At 44.4% G+C, this 21,691-nt stretch overlaps 1 protein-coding gene across 9 annotated transcripts in view; it reads left to right on the top strand.

Annotated features, from left to right (window-relative positions):
- Positions 1-1,352: 1,352 nt before the first annotated feature.
- NPRL3 (NPR3 like, GATOR1 complex subunit) overlaps positions 1,353-21,691 on the top strand; it is a 41,425-nt gene continuing 21,086 nt past the window's right edge. The window contains exons 1-7 of one of the 9 annotated variants that reach the window (XM_041462323.1): positions 1,353-1,550; positions 2,811-2,880; positions 7,757-7,795; positions 11,169-11,298; positions 14,457-14,531; positions 16,600-16,753; positions 17,576-17,657. In XM_041462323.1, coding sequence (XP_041318257.1) covers positions 1,433-1,550; positions 2,811-2,880; positions 7,757-7,795; positions 11,169-11,298; positions 14,457-14,531; positions 16,600-16,753; positions 17,576-17,657 — 668 coding nt within the window. In that variant the 5' untranslated portion in view covers positions 1,353-1,432. Of the gene's footprint in view, positions 1,551-2,810; positions 2,881-7,756; positions 7,796-10,131; positions 10,608-10,669; positions 10,819-11,168; positions 11,299-12,240; positions 12,335-14,456; positions 14,532-16,046; positions 16,233-16,599; positions 16,754-17,575; positions 17,658-21,691 lie in introns of those variants that run through there. The other 8 variants (XM_041462320.1, XM_041462321.1, XM_041462324.1 and 5 more) reach the window with 8 other exon arrangements.

Here is a 21,691-nt window from a genome sequence, read left to right as displayed (position 1 = left end):
ATTGCAGCAGGCTTTAGCCAGTGTTCCTTTATTTCCACTCCCACTCTAATTACCAATGAGCCTCCTTATTTAACACTGTCTTATGGAGCTCTTCTTTTCTTCCCAGTTGCTACTAGAAAGTCGCTGATGTGGAAAAAAAAAAAAAAAAAAAAAGAGGGAAAGTGTCACGAGAAGAGTCATGGCAGAGTGAGTGCACTTTGAAAAATCCCTATTCACACACACTCTCCAAGGTGTTAGGTTAAACCAGCACTGTCAAACCACCACTAAACCATGTCCCAAAGTGCCACACCCACGTGTTCTTTGAAGACTTCCAGGGGCTGTGATTCCACCATTGCCCTGGGCAGTGCCAGTGCATGCCCACTCTGCCATGAGGATGATAACCCGGGGGGCTCTGGGCATGGGGGACATGATGAGCCCTCACTGCTTTTTGTTACCAGCTCTCAGGAAAGTTCTGGAGTTAATGACTGAACCGTGTGAAAGCCCACAAATGACCCAAAGTGGCCAAATAACAGCATTGTGTGGTCCAGGATCCAGCAGCCCCTGTGGAGGGATCTGGGGCTGGGGCCACCATGCACTGTCTGGGTACGGGGCTGAACTGGGGGTGCTGGGCCATGCTGGGGCCACTGGGCTGAGCTGGAAGGTGCTGGCTGCAGGCATGTGAAGCACTGGAATAAACTGGGAGTGTGTGGAACAGGGAGTGGTGTCCATGGCACACTGGGATGGTTGAGACAAAGTGTCAGGTGCTGGCCTGAGCTGGGGGCACTGGGCTGTACTGGGAACAGGGCTGTGTGTGAATTGGTGCTCTGAGCTGGGGGCACTGGGCTGTACCGGGAACAGGGCTGTGTGTGAATTGGTGCTCTGAGCTGGGGGCACTGGGCTGTACCGGGAACAGGGCTGTGTGTGAATTGGTGCTCTGAGCTGGGGGCACTGGGCTGTACTGGGAACAGGGCTGTGTGTGAGGTGCTGTCATAACTGGGGATGTGGCTGCGGGTATGAACCTGCAGAGGTGCTGGTATGAACTGGGAGCAACTGGGCTGTACTGGGAACGAGCTGTGTGGCCGTGAGATGCTGGTCAGAAGTGAGGGTACTTGCCTGTATTGGGGATGGGGCTGTGTGTGATGTGCTGGTCGGAACTGGGAATACTGGGCTGTACTGGGAACGGGCCATGGACCTATGAGATGCTGGTCAGAACTGGGGGCGTTGGGCAGCACTGGCCACGGGCCGTGAGGCGCAGGGCCCGGGCACAGGCGGGCCCCGGGCACAGGCGGGCCCCGGACAGGCGGCCCCGGTACAGGCGGGCCCCGGGCACAGGCCGGCACAGGCGGCCGCGGCCGCGCTGTCCCGCCGGTGCCGGTAGCGGCGGCCGCACCGTGCGCCGGCGGAAGCGGAAGGCGCAGCGGCCGGGCCCTTCCTGCGGGAAGCCCGAGCCGGCATGGGCGAGAGCACCAGCCCCATCAGCGTGATCCTGGTGAGCTCGGGCAGCCGCGGCAACAAGCTGCTGTTCCGCTTCCCGTTCCAGCGCGGCGCCGAGCACCCCGCCGCGCAGGACAGTAAGTGCCGACGCCGGGAGCTGCGGCTGCCCCGCGCCCCCAGCAGCCTCCGCCGGGGCCTGGCATCCTCCCGTGGGGGGCTGGTACCACACACGGACCCCTCACACCCCCCATGGGGGCCCGGAACCCCCTCTCACATCCTTCACTTTGTCCATGGGGGCCTGGCACCTCTCACCTGGCACTCTGCACCCCTCACACTGTCTGTGGGTACCTGTCATCCCCCACAGACCTCTCACACTGTCTGTGGGTACCTGTCATCCCCCACACACCCCTCATACCCTCTGTGGGTACCTGGCTCCCCTGACTCCCCCTGTCCATGAGGACCTGGCACCCCTCACAGCTCCCCATGGGACTCTGCACCTCTCAGCCCTTGCCCTGCAATGCCCTCACTCCCCCCAGGTGCCCTGGGACCCCTCTCATCCATCAGTTGAACCATATTAGTGCCAGGTGTCACTATCCACCTGGTACCTTACCTCTGTCCCCAGGACAGGTGAATTCCATGGGTTTTGGGAGCTGCAGGGGAAGCAGGAGGCAGGAGGACAAGAAAAGCACTGATTTGGAAGTGATTCAGTAAACACTCTAAGCTTTAACCAGTAATGGATAGGAATTACAAAATTTTAGTCTGTGGCCTTGAATTAGTGTGCTGGAAGAGGTTTAGTTTCTGCTGGAAAACAGGAGCATGGGACTGTTCAGGTGCTGGCACCTCCTTGAGGCATGCGATTTGGGACAGTGCCTGTGGCTGGACTGGACCAGTATCAGTGCAGGGCCTAAAGGTGCTGCGGGGTGATGGAGCTGTGTGATCTGGGTTGTGTGCTAGTGGCTGTGTGTCGGGAGAAGTTTAACTCCTCTGCTTAGGTTGTGAGTCAGTTTATGAAGAGAGATTCATCTCTAATTCCCTTTCCACTTTTATAGGCGAAATATGAAAAGTTGTTTATTTTGCTGTTTCCCTGCCATCCCCCCTCCTGCTTTTTGTTGATAAAGAATTTCCCTTCCTATGACTGTGGGAGCATTGTAATTGTCCCAAAACCTGAGCAATAAGGAGGGAAATTGCATTGGTCAGACTTTTACTTTTCACTCTTGAACTGCAAACTGTTACCTGAGTCAGTTTCTGTGAGTGTTTCACTTCCTCCTCTTCATCCCCTGAAGGATAAAAATTTTCTCCTATTTTTTTAATGTTCTTCTGAGTGAGAATAGAAAAACATACAAACACCCATTAAACAGATTGTTCCTGGGTAAATTTATCTTTGTTCTTTGCTTCAGACAAACCAAGGAGTCGATATGCTGTGAATGGCTCTGGTGACACCACAGAAGATCAAGATGGGGACTCCAGGTAGGAGGGAAAACATTTCTTCTGCCTGAGAGTTTGAAATGGAGGAGAGACAGCCTCCTGCTCTCTTGCCTCCTAGTCCCTAGGCACATTCTCTTGGACTCTGTAGAAGACAACCTGGCAAAAAATGCTTTAATATCAAGTTATGAGCAACTTAGTGCTTAGTAAAGAGGCCTGTCTCACCAGGGAATGCTGCTGAATCTGTTGTTTCCTGGGCAAGGTCAGCTATTCTATGCTCATTAGAAAGGCAGTATTACCCTTTCAAAACTAGGAGTATTAATCTTCTGGAAAAATCCCACTTTTCTTTACCTGCCTACTCCTAACTGGATATATTTTTCGGTTGCCTCAACTTCTTCCTAGCTCATGTAATGGCCTATTGGAATTGCTGTGCACTAATGAATAACTAATTTTTTTTCTCCAGACAGAGCTGCTGTTGTGTCAGTGGAGTGACACAGTGGCTCAAAAGGAAACTGAGACTTCAAGAGAGTTTTTTAAGTACAGGAAATCAGAGGGTAACAAATGCACTGAAAATAGGCAGTGTGGTGTTCAGCATGTGTGTATGTGTGAATGGACCCTCTAATTAGTTTTGTTGAACATTTGAAATCTGCTGCATAATTCTAAATTTATCACTACTAGATAGGAGAGAAATCTGGGAGAGAAAAAGTTTGTCTGTTGGCCCATAATTCACTTGCAGATCTTTTTTCTGATATGTATTTTAATCTCCAATATTAATAAAAAAGAGGTAGCTGCTGCTCTTCTCTTTTATAAGAGTACTAAGGAAGTAATCATCACTTTGTAAATGTAAGATTGTTGTTGACTTTATGACAGAGAATGGTTTAGCTGAAATTAAAATCACCCACATGACTGTAAACATCATCAGTTAATTTTGTTTTCCAGGACTGGGATCTTATGAAAACACATGTTGCTTGCGGTAATTTGTATCTCCTGCCTCTTCTGATGCCTTTGAAACCTTCAAACACAACCTTTGGTTGTGTGTCCAGTGAGTGCAGTATGGACAGGGCACAGCTGCAGGGGGAGCAAAGCATTTGTGTGTTTGGGAACTGGTGACTGGCTTTTCAGGCTGGGCTGTGGATGGCAGGAGAGCCCAGGGTTTTGTTGGTGGCTGTTCAAACCCCTGGCTCTAGAATTTCCCTAGGTAGGTTAAGAAGGTGTTGGAATGATACCAGCTTCTGTCTGACACTGATTCTTATTGCCTCTGCTGTTTAGGCAGGTTGGACAAAGCACTTAATGTGTGGCTGTGTTTACTGTGTGTTGCCTGTGTTGCTAAATTAGTGTGAGACAATATGTGGTTACTGCAGTGATGTAGGAAAAGCTTTTATCATTTCAAATGATGGTCAGGTGAGAAAACTGCTGGTGTTTTCCAGAAACAGATTTTTAAAATGAATGTTCTGGCATATAACCCTCACTAAACAAATATTTATATTGCTGCATTGTAGTGATGTCCAGAACAGTGAGCATGAAAGTTCATGCTTAATCTCCTGGTCAGGTATTTCTTTCTAATAAAATATTTTTTTCAGATCTGTCTGTATCTCCCATGCATATAAAAAGGGAAATAGAAGAGCAGCAGCATTTCTGTTGCTCTGAAAGTTTATTTCTTCTAGATGCTCGATATTGGAGTCTAGCACACTGCTGGTTCTGCTTATATGGCTGGGCATCTTCTTTCTGAAATTCAAAGGCCCTTTCAAAATTGTGTTTGTTTCCAGTTTGATTACAGAAAGCTTTTTCCCAGCAGCAGTGTAATCAACGCTTTTAAGTCCCCTGCATCCCACACAACTGATGTAGCAGTTAAATGTGTCCTCTTCAGTGGTACCTGCTAGTAGAAGAACGTGCTGATGCATTTATGTACTGAGTGCTGTTAATTTAAATTAGACAAGAGGAGCTTTTTTGGCAAAGTTTGTATTTTTCACTGACTGATGAGGTGGAAAAAATATGCAAGTTTTAAGTACACAGATGCTTCTTCCAGCAGAAGACAAAAAGGCATCTTCAAAACTGTGCAATGGATTGGTCCAACTTTGATTTGTAACAGGCAATTTTAGGAGTAACAGAGGTTGGTGCCTTGGAATAGAAGAGATTCCAAGGGGAGAGGGAAGGCAGAAAAGTGCAGATCCCCTGGAGGGAGGGAGGGAGATGCACCTGCTTTGTAAGCTGGGAAAGGAAAGAAGTTTTACTTTCATATGCCATGAAACCAACATCATCATTGATTTTTTTCCTCACCAACATTATGAATTTTTGCTTCAGTTTGTGTGTTTCCATTGAAGATCAGGTTGTAGAGACCAGGAATGGGGCAACTGGTATTGTGAGAGCCATTCCTTCAGTGGCAGCTCCAGCCCTGTAAGATCTTTCTTCTGCAGTGCAGCAGTTCCCTTCCTGGGAGAGAGTTCATCAGCATGAAGTCCACTCTGTTTTCTGGTGGTGATAATTTTCTGCCTGAAATTGTCCACAATAAAAGTAATTTATGAGGTGGTTTTGTATTATTTTTGGAAGACTTCATCAAGGAAGAGTTGGAAAAAGTTCCTTTCAATCCCTGCATGTCAGGAACACCCATGGTTGTTTTTAGTGGCACGAAGCAAGGCTGTGGAGTGGGCAGACTGCTAGGTTGAGTTGGTGGTGTATGGCAAGTTTGATAATGTTGTAGGGTTGGGGTTTTCCCACTGTGTGCTCAGTATAAAGGCTATTTCAGATTTATCTTGTAGCTGCAATAGTTCCTAAGAGGGTTGAAGTCATCCTTTTTTATACTGGATGGCTGTCTTTAATTTATTAGTAATCTAGCACCAGTTGTGTCCTAGGTAAGATTTACTGTTGATTTTTCCCCATAGTTATTGGAACCCAGATCAATTACTTTGGAACTGACCTTTCCTAGAGTAGTTGAGGTGCATGTATTTCTTAATGCTCTCAGGAGGGACAAAATTAGATCAGTTTGGGTGCCTTAACTCCATTTCCATGTAGTATATTGGTATAGATAATTGGATTTCTTTTAGCCTCAAGGCTCAATTTCCTGATCATTGTTATGCTTTTTGGTTTTTTTATAGACAATGGCAGCCTATTCATGATAATCCTTCCTCCAGGTTACTGGGGTGTGTTTGCTTGTATTAATTTCTGCTTCATGGAGCTGTGTTTGGGTCTTCAGAATACATATTTTATTTCCTGCTGAAAGCAGGTTGAGCAGCAAAAGTGTTTGAGGTGTGTTGATGGTGGCCATGCAACAAAAAGGTATTCAGAAGACTGTCACTGTCAAAACAAATTGCTTGTCAAGTGTCTCTCTTTGTTGGCTTCTTCTCAGCCTTTCATCATTTGCACTTTTCAAAAACATCCTTCAGTTTTTGAGTGTTTTACCAGGAATACACCCCCTCCCAATGTTTATGGAGATGCCTGCCAGTCTTCGTTCTTTCCCCTGAAAAAATATGAGGCAATTACTCCTCTGAAGCCATAAAATAATGCTATGTTAAATTGGTTTGAAATAGGTTTTTTTTTGTGGTTTTTCTGAAGGTGGTATAGCCAGCAAGCAAATATTCTAATGAGGAGGCACGTATAGTAACATATGTTACAGCAGACTTTGCATTTTTAGTAGCAGAGCTAACTGAAGGAGTTTTAGCAAATTTAGCAAACACTTCTGTTATAAAACCCCAAGTTACTGACAAACAAGGGTTTGAATGTCCCTTTCTAACAAACAGTAGCTCTCCTGTGATAACATTTGTTTCCTCTGTCCCTCTTTCACTGGACTCCAGTGTTCTTCCTTGTATTTGTTCTGAAAAGCTTCCTTTCTGTAAGCCTGTGCTTTTCCATTCATCCACCCATTCCTTGAAACACCCTTCCTGTAATGTCACCCCATTGTGTAGTTTGTCATTTAGGCTCTCTAGGTTCTCTTTTCGTCGTCACTGACAGAAATCTGCTGTTTTGTATTAGGTAATTGTTGGAGGTTTTCAGTTTGCCTCCCCTTTCTCATGTGGGTTAGTAGAAAGCTTTTATCAGATTCATTTTTCAGTACATTTATGAAGTTGTTTCAGGAAAGAAGTCCTTTTTTAATCTTAACTGGGGGGAAAAGTGGCAGTTGGATGTTAAAATGGAAACAGGTGTATCTGATGTAAAAGAGAGTACAGGTGCTAACTCAGTCCTGCTCTGTACACCTGTTGTAAAGAAGGGTTTAGGATTCTTTGCCTTGAAAGCTTTTTCAGTCTCCTATTCCTAAGTTGTGCATATTGCCTGGGCACAGAGAGGGGCAGAGAAGGATTTCAGTGTGCTGTGAGTCTGGCCAGCCTTGTGCCTGCTGTGAGGATCCCTGCAGGAGCAGTGGTGGCTGTGTGTGCCAGGCCCTTCACAGAATCCTGCAACAAACACTTGGCATCCTCTTTTCCTAAGTCTTGTGGGTATGGAAGCACTAGAACCAGCTGGGAAGAGCTGTGGGTTGTTTGGGGCTGCATGGGAGGTTCTTTGGTGGAAATGATAGCAACAGTCTAGGGAAGAAACTGAGGTTTAGAATCTGTCTAAATCAGGCTGCAACCTCTTCTGTTTCTCTTAAGGTAAGCATGAATTAAAAGGTGCCATGGAAATCAGCTCCATAAATGCTGTGTACTGTGGGAAAACACATGGCAGCAGCCACTGCTAGTGCAAGGACTAAATTACCTTAGCCTGTTTTCTCCATGTTGTCAAACAGCCTGCAATATGTCCCTGGAATTCACCTTCCATTAACTTTAGACTCTCCTCAACAGTTATATTTCCTTTACAGGAGTTTAACCCTTAATAGTTCATCCTTGTTTTTAATATTATCTCTTTTTTTTCTCTTTTGTATTTTGTGTACTTGCCTCGTTTATTTTCTTTTGTTGTGTTTTGTTTTGTGTTTATGGCCATGTTCCCATTTCAGAGACCAATGTCCTCTAACTGATGAGCAATTGGTTTCAGGGTAAGACCAAACATTCTAAACAATCACCTTTGTCTAGAATGGCTTTCTTTTCTCACCATCCTTTTAATTGTGCTTTTGTTTCTGGTTTCTGTTTTACACTGAATGATGAGAAAATCATATGCTAAATCACAGTGTCTGTAGGATATGTATTGCTAAAGGTTTGTGCCAGGATAATTACCATGGTCATACTAACATTTCTGTGCTTCCTGTAGGGAATCCAGAATGGGTGTGGCACTGTCCCTTCTGTGAATTGGGAAAAGCTGGGAGGCTCTGGGAATGGAGCAAGTATAGCCTTGGCATTGTAGTTATTCCAACAAGGAGCCCTAAATCAAATTGTTTTCTGAGGGGAAATGGCTTGAAAGTACAGATCAGTGAGTAATCTATTTAATCCCAGGGTAATGATGGAGAGCTCTTTAGAAGACCACGTTTGAACAGCTGTGTTGTTTGCTTGTCCTTGGTGCCCCACTCAGCTGAATGGGATGGTTACAAACAGAGGGAAAAGTGCTTAACTCAGGGCCCCAGAAGGAAAAAAAAAAATATTGCATCCGTAGTCCCTGCTTAACATAAACCTCACCTACATACTCAGATCCTGTTCTGAACTACTTCAAAGAAAAATTCTTAATAAAAACCTTGCTCTGAATTTCTGTGGCATATAAAAAGTTACAATCCATTCTTGGGGGGAAAATGAATTAATGTTTGAATCTTCCCCCCTTCTTTTCAATGTGCTGTTGCTATGTTGTGCTCTGGAGAGGAGTGGTAGAATATTTTGGACAAATCAAAGCTTTTGTTTATTGTATATTCTTTCTGCCTGCTGAATTCCTTAGTACAGAAGAGGTTTGCTTCCCCCTGGAATTCACAATGCTCAGACTAATCTCATAAAAGGAGAAGGGTTACTGCCCAACTGCAAAACCTAATCTGCTTCTAACAAACTCTTGGGCTCTGAGAAGTCAGTGTTTTTAGGTCATCTTAACATACCCCAAAGATGGGAAAATGTGTTTTGAAATAAAGTAAAAGTGTTATTTTCTAAGATGAGGTGACTAATTGAAGTAATGGGAATAACACATGTGCTGTTTCTCAATTTCCCTATTGTCCTGAGGCCTAAGAAATGTCAAAATTATGTAGAGCACTGGGGGTTAAAAAAACGCAGACAGCAAAACTATAAATCCAGGCTGTCAGAGGAGGAGAATGGGGCTGGAGTCCAGGTGACTCTTGGGAGAGCCTGTGGTGATAGGAGGTTCACCTGTGTGGGTATTCTGTCCCTGAGCATGTCCTCTGGCTGCAACTCAGTACTTTCCCAGACACAGAAGACCCTGGTACTGAGAAGATCCTGAGGATTTTCCAAAATGAGCCTTTTTATCTCTTCCTCCCCAAAGAGCCACATGCGAGGTAGGGCAGACAGGGCTGTTGGTATCAAGAGCTCCCCTAGGAAACTGCTGAATTCCTTCCTTTAGCACCACATTTATCTGTTAAAGGATCTGCTGGTGTAATTCCTTGTGGAAGTTATCAGAATGATCAGTTTATCAGCTCCCAGGTATCCTTTGCCAAGGCTGGAGGAGGGAAGGGTAACTAATTTCTTACCAGGAAGCCGACATTTTCTAATTTGCCCTCCTTCTCTCTTCACCCCCCAAAACATATGCTCCTTTTGGATCCATTGCTGTTCCCATCTTCCTGGCTCCATGATGAGCCTATTAATGAGCTGCTGAACAGGGCAAAAAGAGGAGGAGAAGCTCACTGCTGTCACAGTGACTTTTTTTTCTATTTTGAATGTGATCTCCAGGGACTGTCAGTCCAGGTCCTCTTCCAGCACTTTACCCTTTCCTCCCAGACTTCCCAAGTTGTGCAGCCCAGTGGCTGAGGAGCATGGGCTCTGTGGCCCCAGGAATCTCTGGCTAGTCTCTGCTTGCCCTTAGCTTGGAGTTTGGAGCAGAGCAGCCGGGAATTTAGAAGTTTGTACACAGCTGCTCCTTCCATAAACCAAACATAAGCAGTGTGCTGTGGTCAGAGTGACCTGTTTGTACAAGCACCAGGGGCTTTGGCAGTTTGGACCTGTGTGGTCCTTCATCTCCAGTATTTGTAAATAAAAGGAATTCCCCCCTGTCTTCTTGAGTGCATTTGTCTTAATTTCTGTAGTACTCCATGACTCAGAGGGAAACAGGACTAAAGTACATTAATTGCTTCTCTGGGCATGGAGGGCTCACTTGTGGCCAAGAGATAAGGTGAGCACAGCACACACCCGTGCCTGCCCTCCTCTCTGAGTGATACTGGGTTATCTGGGATACCTGCCTGCTCTAGGGGGATGGTCTGGCAGGGACACATATCCCTGGGTGTCAATACACAAAATGAAATAAACATTTTCATTCTTAAAAACCAACTCTCATCAGAAAGTGGTCTGAAATTCATTTGGTCAAGTAGGAGCTTCTGTAAAACAGATGAGGAGAGAACTTGCTAATAACAAGCCTTGCACTGCTCCTATTTTAGAGCAACAAGTTTACTCTAGCAGCTGAGGTCCTCTTCCCTGTGGGTTTGGGCTCCACTGTCCTAGGGAACACCTTGAGGAAAACAAGTGTTGGTAGAGACCAGACCAATGCTACAAGGCCATTGGAGAGAGCAGTTCCTTGTCACATGGGATTTTTAGCTGGTTTTGCAGCAGTGGCTGTGTTTCATGGGGCAGACTCCTTGTGGATACTTGCCCTCCTGTCTCAGAGCTGCTGCCTTGCCCTCACCTATCTAGAGCAATTCAGTAACCCCATGGCTGGGCATTGGGAAGGGCCTGGCCTGTCATGAATGTGGTTTATCAAATGAGAAAGCCCAGGTGAGGCCAGGCAGCTCTTGGAAGATACCAGTGGTCTGCTGAGCACAGGCTGAGATCTGTTAAATGAGGAATGTCACTGATGAAGGACAAGCATTGGCTGTGTTTCTTTTAATTGAATCAGCTCTTTCTTGCCTTCCCCTCTGCCATACTGGGTGGCTTAAAGATCTCTGTTGTGCTTGAGTGACAGGCTGTGTCAATATGTAGTTGCTTAGTAAGTTTATTAACCTGCAGCTCAATCCAGGCAATGGCTAACTCCAGCTCTTTTTATATTTAAGCAAACTGCATCTAATCTTTTCAATGTATTTTGCTGAGCATGTAATTAAATGAGCATGACCCTGCAGTCTTTGTTGTGAACGCTTCCTGTTTTATAATTATGATGATCTGAGGGATGTAATTTAGGGGTCCTTAATTTTACATAATTGGTGGTACTCCAGGTACAGCAATCTAGTCACAATTTACAATGCCTTAAAAACTTTGGAGTTAAATATGTCTGTATTTGGAGGAATATTTTGGGGATGTGCTTTTTGAAAACTGTAATAACTTGTGTTTCTGCTCTTCAAGGTTTTCAGATGTCATCCTGGCAACAATTTTGGCTACCAAGTCAGATATGTGTGGCAAAAAGTTTGAATTGAAGATTGATAATGTTCGCTTTGTTGGCCATCCCACCTTGCTCCAGCATGCCCTCGGGCAGGTAGGTATGAGATCCCCTCTGGGGACCTGCCTTCTTCACAAACTGCCTGCTTTACTGAGGAAACCTGCAATTCAGAATGGGCATGTTGGCTTTTGATCCTGGTTTTACTTGCTGATGCTCCAAGCTGTCTTTACTTACTTCTGGGTCAGTGGAGTGAGTGGCAAACTGAGGGAGCTGTCAGTGATCACTGAAACTCTTCTGGTTACTGTAGAGAAGCAGTGTGAGTAAAGAGAAGTAAAACTGGGCACTCCAACTCAAAAAGCTGTTTCTCACTGTTTTAGTTACTGCAAGTTAGCTTTTAGCACCTCTAATTAGTGTGGCAGTTAAAAAAACACCACCAAAAACCTTCACAAATGCTAAAAGCTGCATCAGCCTTGTTTGGCTTTTAACTTTCCCTGAGGCTGAAGATGATCCACAAGACTTAGATGGAATATGTAGAATGTTGAAAGAGATCTAGAATTTTCTTGTGGACTGTCAGGCTGCTGTTTGCTTTGAGACCTTCCTCCATGGCCTCTGTTTCAGGTGCTTAGAATGAGAGCAGTTTACCTGGGCTATGTAAAAGGCCCTGCTTAAATCCAGGAAAGAATTCACCTGCTTCTGTGTTTCTAATATTCCCTGTCCTGTTCCTTCTTCCTGCTCAGCTGTAGGAATGAACTAAAGGTTTTGGTAATTTCTGAATCCAACACTGATCCCTGACACTGAACTGCTTTGGTCTCATTTTTCATCAAATTTGCTAAGTCATTCCTTTTTTTGGGGGAAAAAGAAGTCTGCTTGCCAATTCTATCCTGCTTTCTAGCTATAATTAGAGGTGGAAACAGCTTGTTGGCTGCATGATATTTAGAGGACCAGACTGCTTTAATCCCAGCAAGGAGCTGGTCTAAAACATGAAAAAATGCTACTTTGGGAACTCAGTTGTGAGTCTGCAGGAAATGTCCTGGAGGATCACCAAGACTCAGTCCTGAAAGGTTAAACTCTCTTGGAAGACAGAATTCAAGTGTGCCCAAGCTGTGCAGATCCATCAGCAGCCCCAGGCAAGGCAAGTGGGGAACGAGGCCCAGGGTCTGTATTGGGACCCCAGCCAGGAGCAGAAGGGGACAGGACAAGGGTGGGATGTGCCTAAGCAAGGGTCTGTCCAGGAGACAGGCACAGATCCAAGGTCTATCCTGGACACAGGCACAGCTCCAGGCCCTGGGCTGAGCTTAAACGGGGCTCCCAGGTCATGGACTCTGGAGGGGGGTTGTGTGTGTGGGAACAGGTCATGGCCAGGGCCATTAAGACCTTTTGGTGCCCTCAAGGCTCTGACAGCAGTGGCCTGTTCTCCCTCAGATCATTTTTCTTTCTTATATTTATCTCATCTGAAAGGTTTAGCTTCCTAAATGTGCTGTAAGCGAGGCTGAAAATTTGTATTTGATTGTATTTGCATTTTTTTTCACCACCTATTATTGTACATTGTTTCCAATCAGTTTAATCCTAATTGCATTAAATGTTACTTCATTTCAGTTTGTCTAAATAAAATTGTATCTGGGCAAATAAATAAAGTTATAAAGAGCTGTAAACACTTTTTTGTTACTTCTGAAGGAACTTCTTTTTGGGTGTGTCTTATCACCCTAGGAGGCACCCCAGAACTTTCTAGAGTCCAGAATCTTCTAGATGTGGCAGCCATCTCTGCTGGCTTGTGTCAGTCTAAATCTGGGACCCTCCTGCAGTTAGGAGGAAGCCAGATGGAGCTGCTTTTCCATGGAGCTCAGGCAGTGTTTGGAGTAACCCAACAGCCTCTGCTTTGAGTTTCCTCAGAATTCATACTGCAGTAAATTAATCCACAGGACAGCTCAGCAAATTCTTACTCCAATGAGATTCAGGAGTTGCAAGAGCACAAACATTTAATCCTGTGTGCCACATTGCTTTTTATGTAGCAGTGTTCTGCATTCTTCAAATTCCTTCAGCATTTTCTTTCCCAGCTCAGTGTTCTTTTTTTCTGGACATGAGTTGATATGAAATCTAGCCTGCATCCCAGCTGATGTTAGTTTCTCTGATGTGAAGGAAGGAACAGGATCAGTCCTTACACTTGGAAATTCACAAGATGTCCTGGAACCTGTAACTCCAGAACAGATAAATACAGTAAACTGCCTTTACCACTCTCCCATCACTGCCTTTCTGACAGAATACAATTTTCCCTTTAGGACAAAAAAGCCCCCAAAATATGTATCACCTCTTAGTTTTCTAAATGTTGAGACTCCTGAGTGAAAGCAGACAGATTTTGGAATTCAGTCCTGAGCAGTTCACTGCTGGTGCTTGGAACCTGTGGGGAAGGGCAGATGCTGCTCTGTGTTTGCCCTGGCTCAGGTGCTGCACATACTTTGGGTAGAGAGCAGCTATTGTTTGGCCTGCAGGTTGGGACTGGGTGGGTGTTGAGCAGGGAGCTGCAGGGGAGCTGGGAATGTCCTCTGCATTTTGTGCTCCATCTTGTGGCGACACGTGCTCCCTTCCGTGTTGGTCTGGCTGTGCAAATTCCATTTGCTTGTGTCAGCTCCAGCTGTTTCTTCTCACTGGAAAGTTTGAATCTGCCTTAGGAATGGAGCTCTCTGCTACAAAGAGAATAGAGGGGCTGGATAATGTGTTTGAAATCGTGCAGGAAGGGAAAAATCAAACCTTTTATTTTAGTACTGCTGTTCTAGAGCATATTTTATCTGATAAAAGCAGTAGCTTGTAACAGGATGAAATTTATATGGGGATTTTAGGAAAGGAAGGAATAGGTGTGGCCTGAGATCTGTAAAATTCTTTTGACAGTACACCTGACAGTTGTGCTAAAGAATTTAAACCTAAGGTCCCTAATGATGCTAAATGTAATGACAGAGACACTAAGTAAGAGTGCTGTCTTAACTGACACTCATTTCCATGCTTGTGACTTAAAGGCTTTGGTTAAGCCTTCACAGTTGCTCAGCAAAGGCAGTGTTATAGAGTAACTGTGACACTCCAATTAAAAACAAAAGCATAGTTCTATTTTTTGCCAGTCGTATTTGATATTATATATTGAATTGTCTGCTGTCTTTTCTCAGCTTGTTATTTAACTATTTTTAAATTTTTTTTTTATTCCTGTCGTTCTGTTAATGTCTCCAGCTGACACTAGCCGATGGGATTTTCTAAAAAATATTTTTCAGGTATCCAAAACTGACCCCTCACCAAAGAGAGAGATGCCCACCATGATTCTGTTCAACGTGGTGTTTGCACTAAGGGTAAGGACTGTCTCCATTCCATCTGACAGTGAGATGTGCTTTGGATGCATGAGACAATGCAGTAGCTCACACTCCAGGCTTGTTTTATGATTAATGGCCAGTGTTAGAAAGCTGCCTCCTCTCAGCAGTGAGGTCACTGGAAAGGGAGAGTGCCAGGGAGCAGCAGCTGAGCAGCTAAATGAGAAGAAGGTACAAGTGAAGAATAAAGAGGTTTCAATGCTCAGCAAAAACCTGGAACAAATACTTAGTTTCTGCCTGGAATTTTTTTCAGGCTTCCTCTATTAACTAGATGCTGGTATTAAGGGATCCTGGCTTGGCTAATTAGGTGTATAAAGCCCTAGAAATTTCATTATATTCAAGCATTACTTGATTTCTGAGCTCTGGCTTTCTTTTCCCAGTCCACAGGTTGTTTAAAAATAAAAGAGGGAGCTGGAATAATCGTCTTTGTGGAAATGGTTGATTTGTGCTTGACTGGATGTAATGTCATGATTTAAAAACCTCCAGCTCCCTGCTTGTGAAGGAAATTTTTTTTTTCTTTTAGCACTAGTACTTTTCTTACCACTGGCTTTGCAGTGGTGACATGGACATGGCCCCAGCCTGCATGGCTTGTCCTCAGATGAGGAGCAAGGTTTCACACAGGACCAGTACCTGAATCAAGCCAGAAATTGTTTACAGAGCTCTGCTGGGAATCCTATGTTCCTGTGCTTTAGGACACTCCTGGGTCAGGGAGTGCTGAATTTGCAATGGAGGAGTTGATTTTAGATTTCACATGTTAAGAGATGTTGTTTTGGTGATCTGTTAAAGCCCTGTGCTTTGCTTGCAGGGCGGTGTGTGTAGATGCACCTTCAAACAGACACATTGATGCACACTGAGCCTTGTGGTAGCAGAAGTGTTGAAACCAATGAATTCATTCACAGTGAAGACTAGCCCGCATTTTTCTGGAATTTAATTTCTAGTTCTTCTAGGAAAACTTGCTTTCTTTGCCCTTCAACCCTGTGATGATACTGATGTAATTGTGTGTGTGACACAGCACAAAACCCATTTGCCAAATGAGACACTCTTAGTTCACAGGAAGCAGTCAGCTTTCTGAAAAGTGTTGGGCAAGAAGCAAGTGGAAATTTTTTCCTGGGATGGAGCAGTGCAGTGCAGGAGCTGGGTGGAGGCCCTCAGAGATAAAGATGAGTGTCCATCTGCAGTGGGCAGACAGAGCAGGCAAAGGCCCAAGTGAGATAATCAGCACTGATCCTGCTGTGTTTGAGCTTCAGGGCTACCAACGTGGCGTGACTCAGCAAGAACAGCAGAGTCAAGAAATGATGAGTCACGGTTTGCTGGTTTCTGTGCCAAGTGGTCAGTTGCCAGAACTTTAAATTCCTTTAAAAGTCTTAACAAACATGAAGCAGCTGCTGACTCATGCTGGAGCTAGTGAATTCCCCCTCACCCCCCTTGGCAGCTGTACTGATGTGATAGATTTTTCCAGCACTTTCTTTCTGGGACTTTCATAAATGCAGTGTTAGTAATAAGCTATATTTGTGATTTTTTGGGAGCATAGATCCAAATTAATTCAGATTTGGGATGAAAATATTGGTCATGAGCTGGTAATTGTTACCTAGTTACTGCCTTGTCTGGATGTGGGACAAACACCAGTGTGGCAACATGGAGTTAGTGGGACATGTTAAAGGCACTGCAGCCCTTGTGCTGCCAGTGAGTTTAACCTGAACATTGGGATATTCTGCCTTTTCAAAAAGCTTGACACTTTCTTGTCTCACTGTGTGAAGTTGAGGTCTTTGCTCTCTGCTGGTAGAAGGCCTGTTAACAACTGGAAAAACAAACCAGATAGGGCTATCCCTCCCCAGGTGTAGTGTTCCTTTCATGCACTTAGACGAGCTTAGAAATCCAAATTACGTTTAGACACCTCTGAGCTTCTGCTTGGCTACGGGTAGAGAAAATTCTGTTCTTTATCCAGTCAAGAGGCTGATTCTCGGTCTGAATGGAAAACCATTTGCCTGTTCCCCATCGTGCCTATGGTTGCATGTGCCCGTGGCTCAGTGGCTGCTCGTGCTCCCCGCAGGCCAACGCGGACCCGTCCGTGATCAGCTGCCTGCACAACCTGTCGCGCAGGATCGCCATCGTCCTGCAGCACGAGGAGCGCCGCTGCCAGTACCTCACCCGCGAGGCCAAGCTCATCCTGGCCATCCAGGACGAGGTGTCTGCCATGTCAGAGGGTGAGTGCTTTCAGCAGCAGGGGCTCTGAACTGGGACTCTCTTCCAGAGAGGTGCTGGTCGTGCCTTCGTGCTTCTCTTGTGCCTGGGATCACTGTGGACAAGTTTTGGTGCTTTGTAGCATTCTGACAGCTTTTGACAGCTTTTCCCTGCATTTTGCCTCAGCCAAGTTCACTATCCCTGTGCAGAGGTGTGAGTTTTAGAGGTGAAGTAGTTTCTTTGCAGTCTTTGCTAGTTAAGTTCAGCACAATCCCTGGAGACTGTGCACTGATCCATCATGTTTGCCTCTCCCTGTCAGGCTGACATGGAAGAGCTCCTGTGTGGTCTAGAGCAAGTTTTGCATGCTTTAATGCTGTCTGCTGAGTCACCAGACTCCTTATGTGGAAGCTCCACTCTTTTGTGCTGTTACCTGACTAGCAAACAGTTACAGAGCATTTTTATAGAGTGTACTTGGAAAATGCTGTGTAACTGTAATGCTCTTAACAATATGTACTATTTAAGGTGAACTCTGACAGTGATGCATATCTTGCTGCAAGCATTAAAAATTAAAGCTAGCATCTAGAAAAACAAAGCATTTAAAGTCATCATTTGTCAAATTTGGTTACATGTGCTTAACTGAGTTGAGGTTTAGCAGAAGTTGGCAGTAATTCACTATTATCATCTTAACATGTAACTTGAGTTATTGTAAAAGATTTGAAAGATAATTGTAGATTAAAATGATACAAATTCTGTCCCTAAGATACAGGTTGATACCCAGTGGGGGAAGAGGAAACTCTTTGATTTGAAGTCAGTTATTTGCTTTCTTGTTTTGAATCTTTCTGTAGCCACAGAAGGGCCCCAGTCACCTTTTCATCACATCCTACCCAAGTGCAAACTGGCCAGAGATCTCAAAGAGACATATGACAGGTAAGCTGGATTTTAGTCTTAGCTCATAGTATGCTGTTTTTCATTGAAATCTCTTGGCTTTGTTCCTAAGGATATTATCCACTTCCTCGTGCTGTTAATCAATGGGATTTGGGTTTTAAACGAGGCAGAGCAATGTGGAGCCTGGAAGTCAGATGAAATGTTTGCAGAATTGCTATCCTAATCATTACCTTAGTCTGTCTTTGGTGTCTTGTTCTTAAAAGCTGATGATGTCTGCACAGCTTTAAGAATTATTATTATTTTCTTCCTTAGCACAGGGCCATCTATTGACAAGTGAAATGTAGAACTGACAAGTGTCATAACAGGGGCATCACAGCACTGGGGAAGTGCTCTAAACCTGCAGCTAAGGGGAAAGTGCTGCAGGAGCACTGATGGCAAGTCAGGTACTGCTCTGGCCCCATTTGTGCATGTCTGGACAGCAAATTTGGATGAGATGCTGAGACTTCCAGCAGAATGGAAGGTGTAACATGCTGTTTCTTGACTGGATTAGAAGTTCTGGCAAAGTTCAAAGCAGTGTGGGGTTCTTGTTGAACTTTAGCAGGAGCCTGTGCCTGTCAGTGCTGCCTCCAGGGACCCAGAGGCTCCTGCAGCCGGGATTGTGCTTGGGGAAGGGCCTGGACAGACGGACACAGAACCTCTCTATGGGGGGGAAGATGCTGTGGCCCTTGCTTGGGGTGTTTGTCAGGGATTCAGGGAATCAGGCTGGAGTTCCTCAGGGAACCCTTTATCTTCCCTGGGTTGTGGCTTCTCATGTACAAAGGGGATCAGAGCCCTGTAAGGAAGGCACTGGGAGCCTAAATAATATAATGGTTGCAAAGAGCATCAGAAAACTTCTACTAAGCTGCTCTTTATGTTCCAGAGCTGTGAATTTCATCTTGTTTGAAGAGATGTGGTATGTGGTTCCACAGACCTTGCACAAAACCTAAGTACTAAAGTTTAAGTACTAAACTTTTAAGTAAGGAAGTTTTTATGCAGCCTGTAATTCTAATATTCCAATTATATTTATCTGTTCCTCTATGGCTATGTATTTATGACTGAGCAAACCCTAATCGTGTTTCCAGATATTTTAGGGACACAGTGACATCTTGTGGCATTTAGCTGTGACTGTAGCAACACAGAGCCCGAGCTGATGGACTGTGCTGATGTGAGCCTTCCCAGAGATAAGGAGGAGTAGACAGACCATGGAGAAATACACTTTGGTGCTGCCCCCAGCTGTAAAACAAGGCAGTTTCTCCCTCATTGTGAGTGGGGAAGAAGTGGTGCAAGTTGGATTTTGACACTTTTGTATGACACTGTCAAAAGCAAATGTAAGACCTTACTGGTGTTGGTAAAAATCTGAAGTGCCTGTGTGCTTGATTGGAAAGTTGTACTTGAAAAGGAGCTGACAGTGCTGTTGGGTGATAAGGAGATGTTCTGCAGGGTTTTTCTATTAATACTTCATATGAGAGCACAGGAAATATGCTTGTTATACCTGCAGTCAGATCAGCTGGGAGGAACTGCAGCACCTTGCCAGGCAGGCATAAATTTAAAATTATTTTTTAGTAAGATAGAAAAAGGGTTTTAGAAATAAAATTTTCTCCAAGATGAATTAATTATTCCTGTGTGGCAGCAGCTCTGGAGTGAAGCCTGTGTGGTCTTCTGTGAAGTGAGGGTTAGTCATAAGTGACACGGGGTTACAAAAAAAAACAGATAGACAAGAATGCATAAAATAAGTCTTGTCTGTAAGATAGGCACCAATCCTGCTCACAGTTGTAAAACTCCTACTGTAATGACTATTTAATCTAGTTTGGACACCACATTTCAAGAGGGATTTAGGCCACCTAGAGAGTGTGGAGGAGTGTGAATGACCTCAGAGGGAAGATGGAAAGATTTGCTCTGTGGCTTTTAAAGGAGAAGGGAGTGCTGGGAAGGGCAAACCTTCGGATGCATGCAGTGACAATGTGCTGTTCTGAATTTACAGAGACTTCTGGCATAGCCTTTGGCTGTAGGAGAACAGCCAGTGGAGTGGAGAGAGCACTTTGAATTGCAGATGGAGCCCAGCTCTCCGTTTGAGATTTGCTCCAACCAGCATTTCCAAGTGCCTGCTGATTTCTGCAATTGCAGCCCAATTTCCAGGGTTGCTCCAGAGGTGCTGTCGAGCCCTTGGCTTCCTGTAGATGGTGCTGAGGTATTTCAGGCAAGACCCAGCATGTCCCTGAGCAAGTTGGTTTGTGCAAAACCACAAGTAGAGGAATATTTCTGTTCTTCAAAGTGTTCCTTGGTTTTGAATGAGATGCTTGTGTTCCATAAGGCAGGATCAGTACCCAGGACATCTTGACTAGCAATGGAGTGGTGTTAACACTGACAGCTCAGAGCCTTTCAGCTTCTACTCCCTGGCACATTTTGTCTCTAATGGAGAGAACTAGAATATTTCTTTTTGATTAATTCAGAAAGTTGAGTCTTCATCTCCTCCCCAAACTGAAGCATTGGTGTGGAACAGAAAGAAATGGTTTTTAGGCCCAGGAAAGTTTTCAGGACTTCCAGTGCTGAAAATCTTACTGGTATTACGTTATGTGTTTCTTTTGAGGAGCTTTCACATAGTTTTATCTGCAACTGTAGATAATGTGTGAGTTTGATAGTTACTAACTGCCTGTCTGGTTCTAGCAAATTTCTTTTAGCTTTGCATTGGAATAAAAGTGAAAGTATGGAGAGGTTTTGGGGGAGGTTTGGGTTGTTTGTATTTTCTTTTTAGTACAGAAAGAGCCTTTATAAATTTTTAGCCTAGTGGGACTCAACTGTGTGGTAGATGTAGCCCATCTCAGTTCAGGGAATAATTCTATAAGACTTAATGTTTTTTCTTTGGCTGTGCTGTAAAATACAATTCAACTACAGTTATTTATCAAAGGACAGCCTTTTGTCCTTTATAAGGAAATGTGAAATCATTTCAAAGCTCTGAGTAGTCACAACCTCTAGGAAAAAACAAACTCCAAAGCTACACACTCATCTCCACCACACTCAAAAACATGGGGCTAATTTCTGATATAAACAGGATAGATGTGATATGAGGTGTGTATATGTAGGAATTCATAACGCTTTTATAAATGTGAAGGGGGATTTCTTTGTTTTGCCAATAGTTATGGAAAAGGCTGCAGTTCTGAGAGATGCTGGCAAACGTTCATGTTCTCATTTTGGGGCAGTAGCTCACAGTTCAGGACACAGCAGAATAGAGCAAAAGAGCAGTGATAATCCCTAAAATATTCCCCAGCTTCCTGCAGCTCTGGAGCGGTTTCTGTACATTCAGCAGCTTTCAGCTGATCTCACTTCCCGGAATTAGCCCACAGTCCTGTGAGCCAGAGCAAATATTGAACAACCACAGCATCCTCTGATAAGGAGGTCCATGGCTTTAACTACTTTTTGTGTTTCTTTCTATTTCTTCTGAACTTTGCTCCTTCTTGTATCATGAGATGTCTCATGGGCCTTATGATGGAGAGACATTAAACAGCTTTTTCCTGTTTGCCTCTCCCTGTCTCAATTTTAAGCTCTGTTATCTGATCATCCTGATCCTTGGCCATGTATCCCTCAGATCGCTCATCAGGTCTTACCAACCAGAGATTAAAAAAATGTGTTGAAACAAAGTTTTTATGGAATAAAATGTCTTGGAAGGTTTAATACCCTCTTGCCTGAATGTTTGTGTCTATGCTGGGGCCATTATTTAACTCTGCTGGCTGGCCAAGGGCAGTTGCAAGTGTTGCTGCTGGAGGGTGTAGCTTGTTCCTTGTCAAATTACAGACACTTAATTATTTTCCATCCAAGGAGGGGCAGGTGAAGGAGAAATTGTGTTCATAAAGCTATAATGAAGGCTGGAAATTGTACAGCTGAATGCAAATGCAGAAGAATAAAATTAAGATCCAGATCAGAACTGAAAATCTGGTTTTCTTGTTGTCTTTAATTCTAGGCTCTTGTTGTACAGTGCACTGTAGACAAAATTATGCTGTGGAGAGTGTAATTATGTAATTAAAGCTTTTGCCTTTAGTGCA

The sequence above is a fragment of the Pyrgilauda ruficollis genome, unplaced genomic scaffold, assembly GCF_017590135.1.
Source record: "Pyrgilauda ruficollis isolate IOZ18807 unplaced genomic scaffold, ASM1759013v1 scaffold16, whole genome shotgun sequence".
NCBI classification, from domain to species: domain Eukaryota; kingdom Metazoa; phylum Chordata; class Aves; order Passeriformes; family Passeridae; genus Pyrgilauda; species Pyrgilauda ruficollis.
This window is presented reverse-complemented; position numbering and strand designations above follow the sequence as displayed.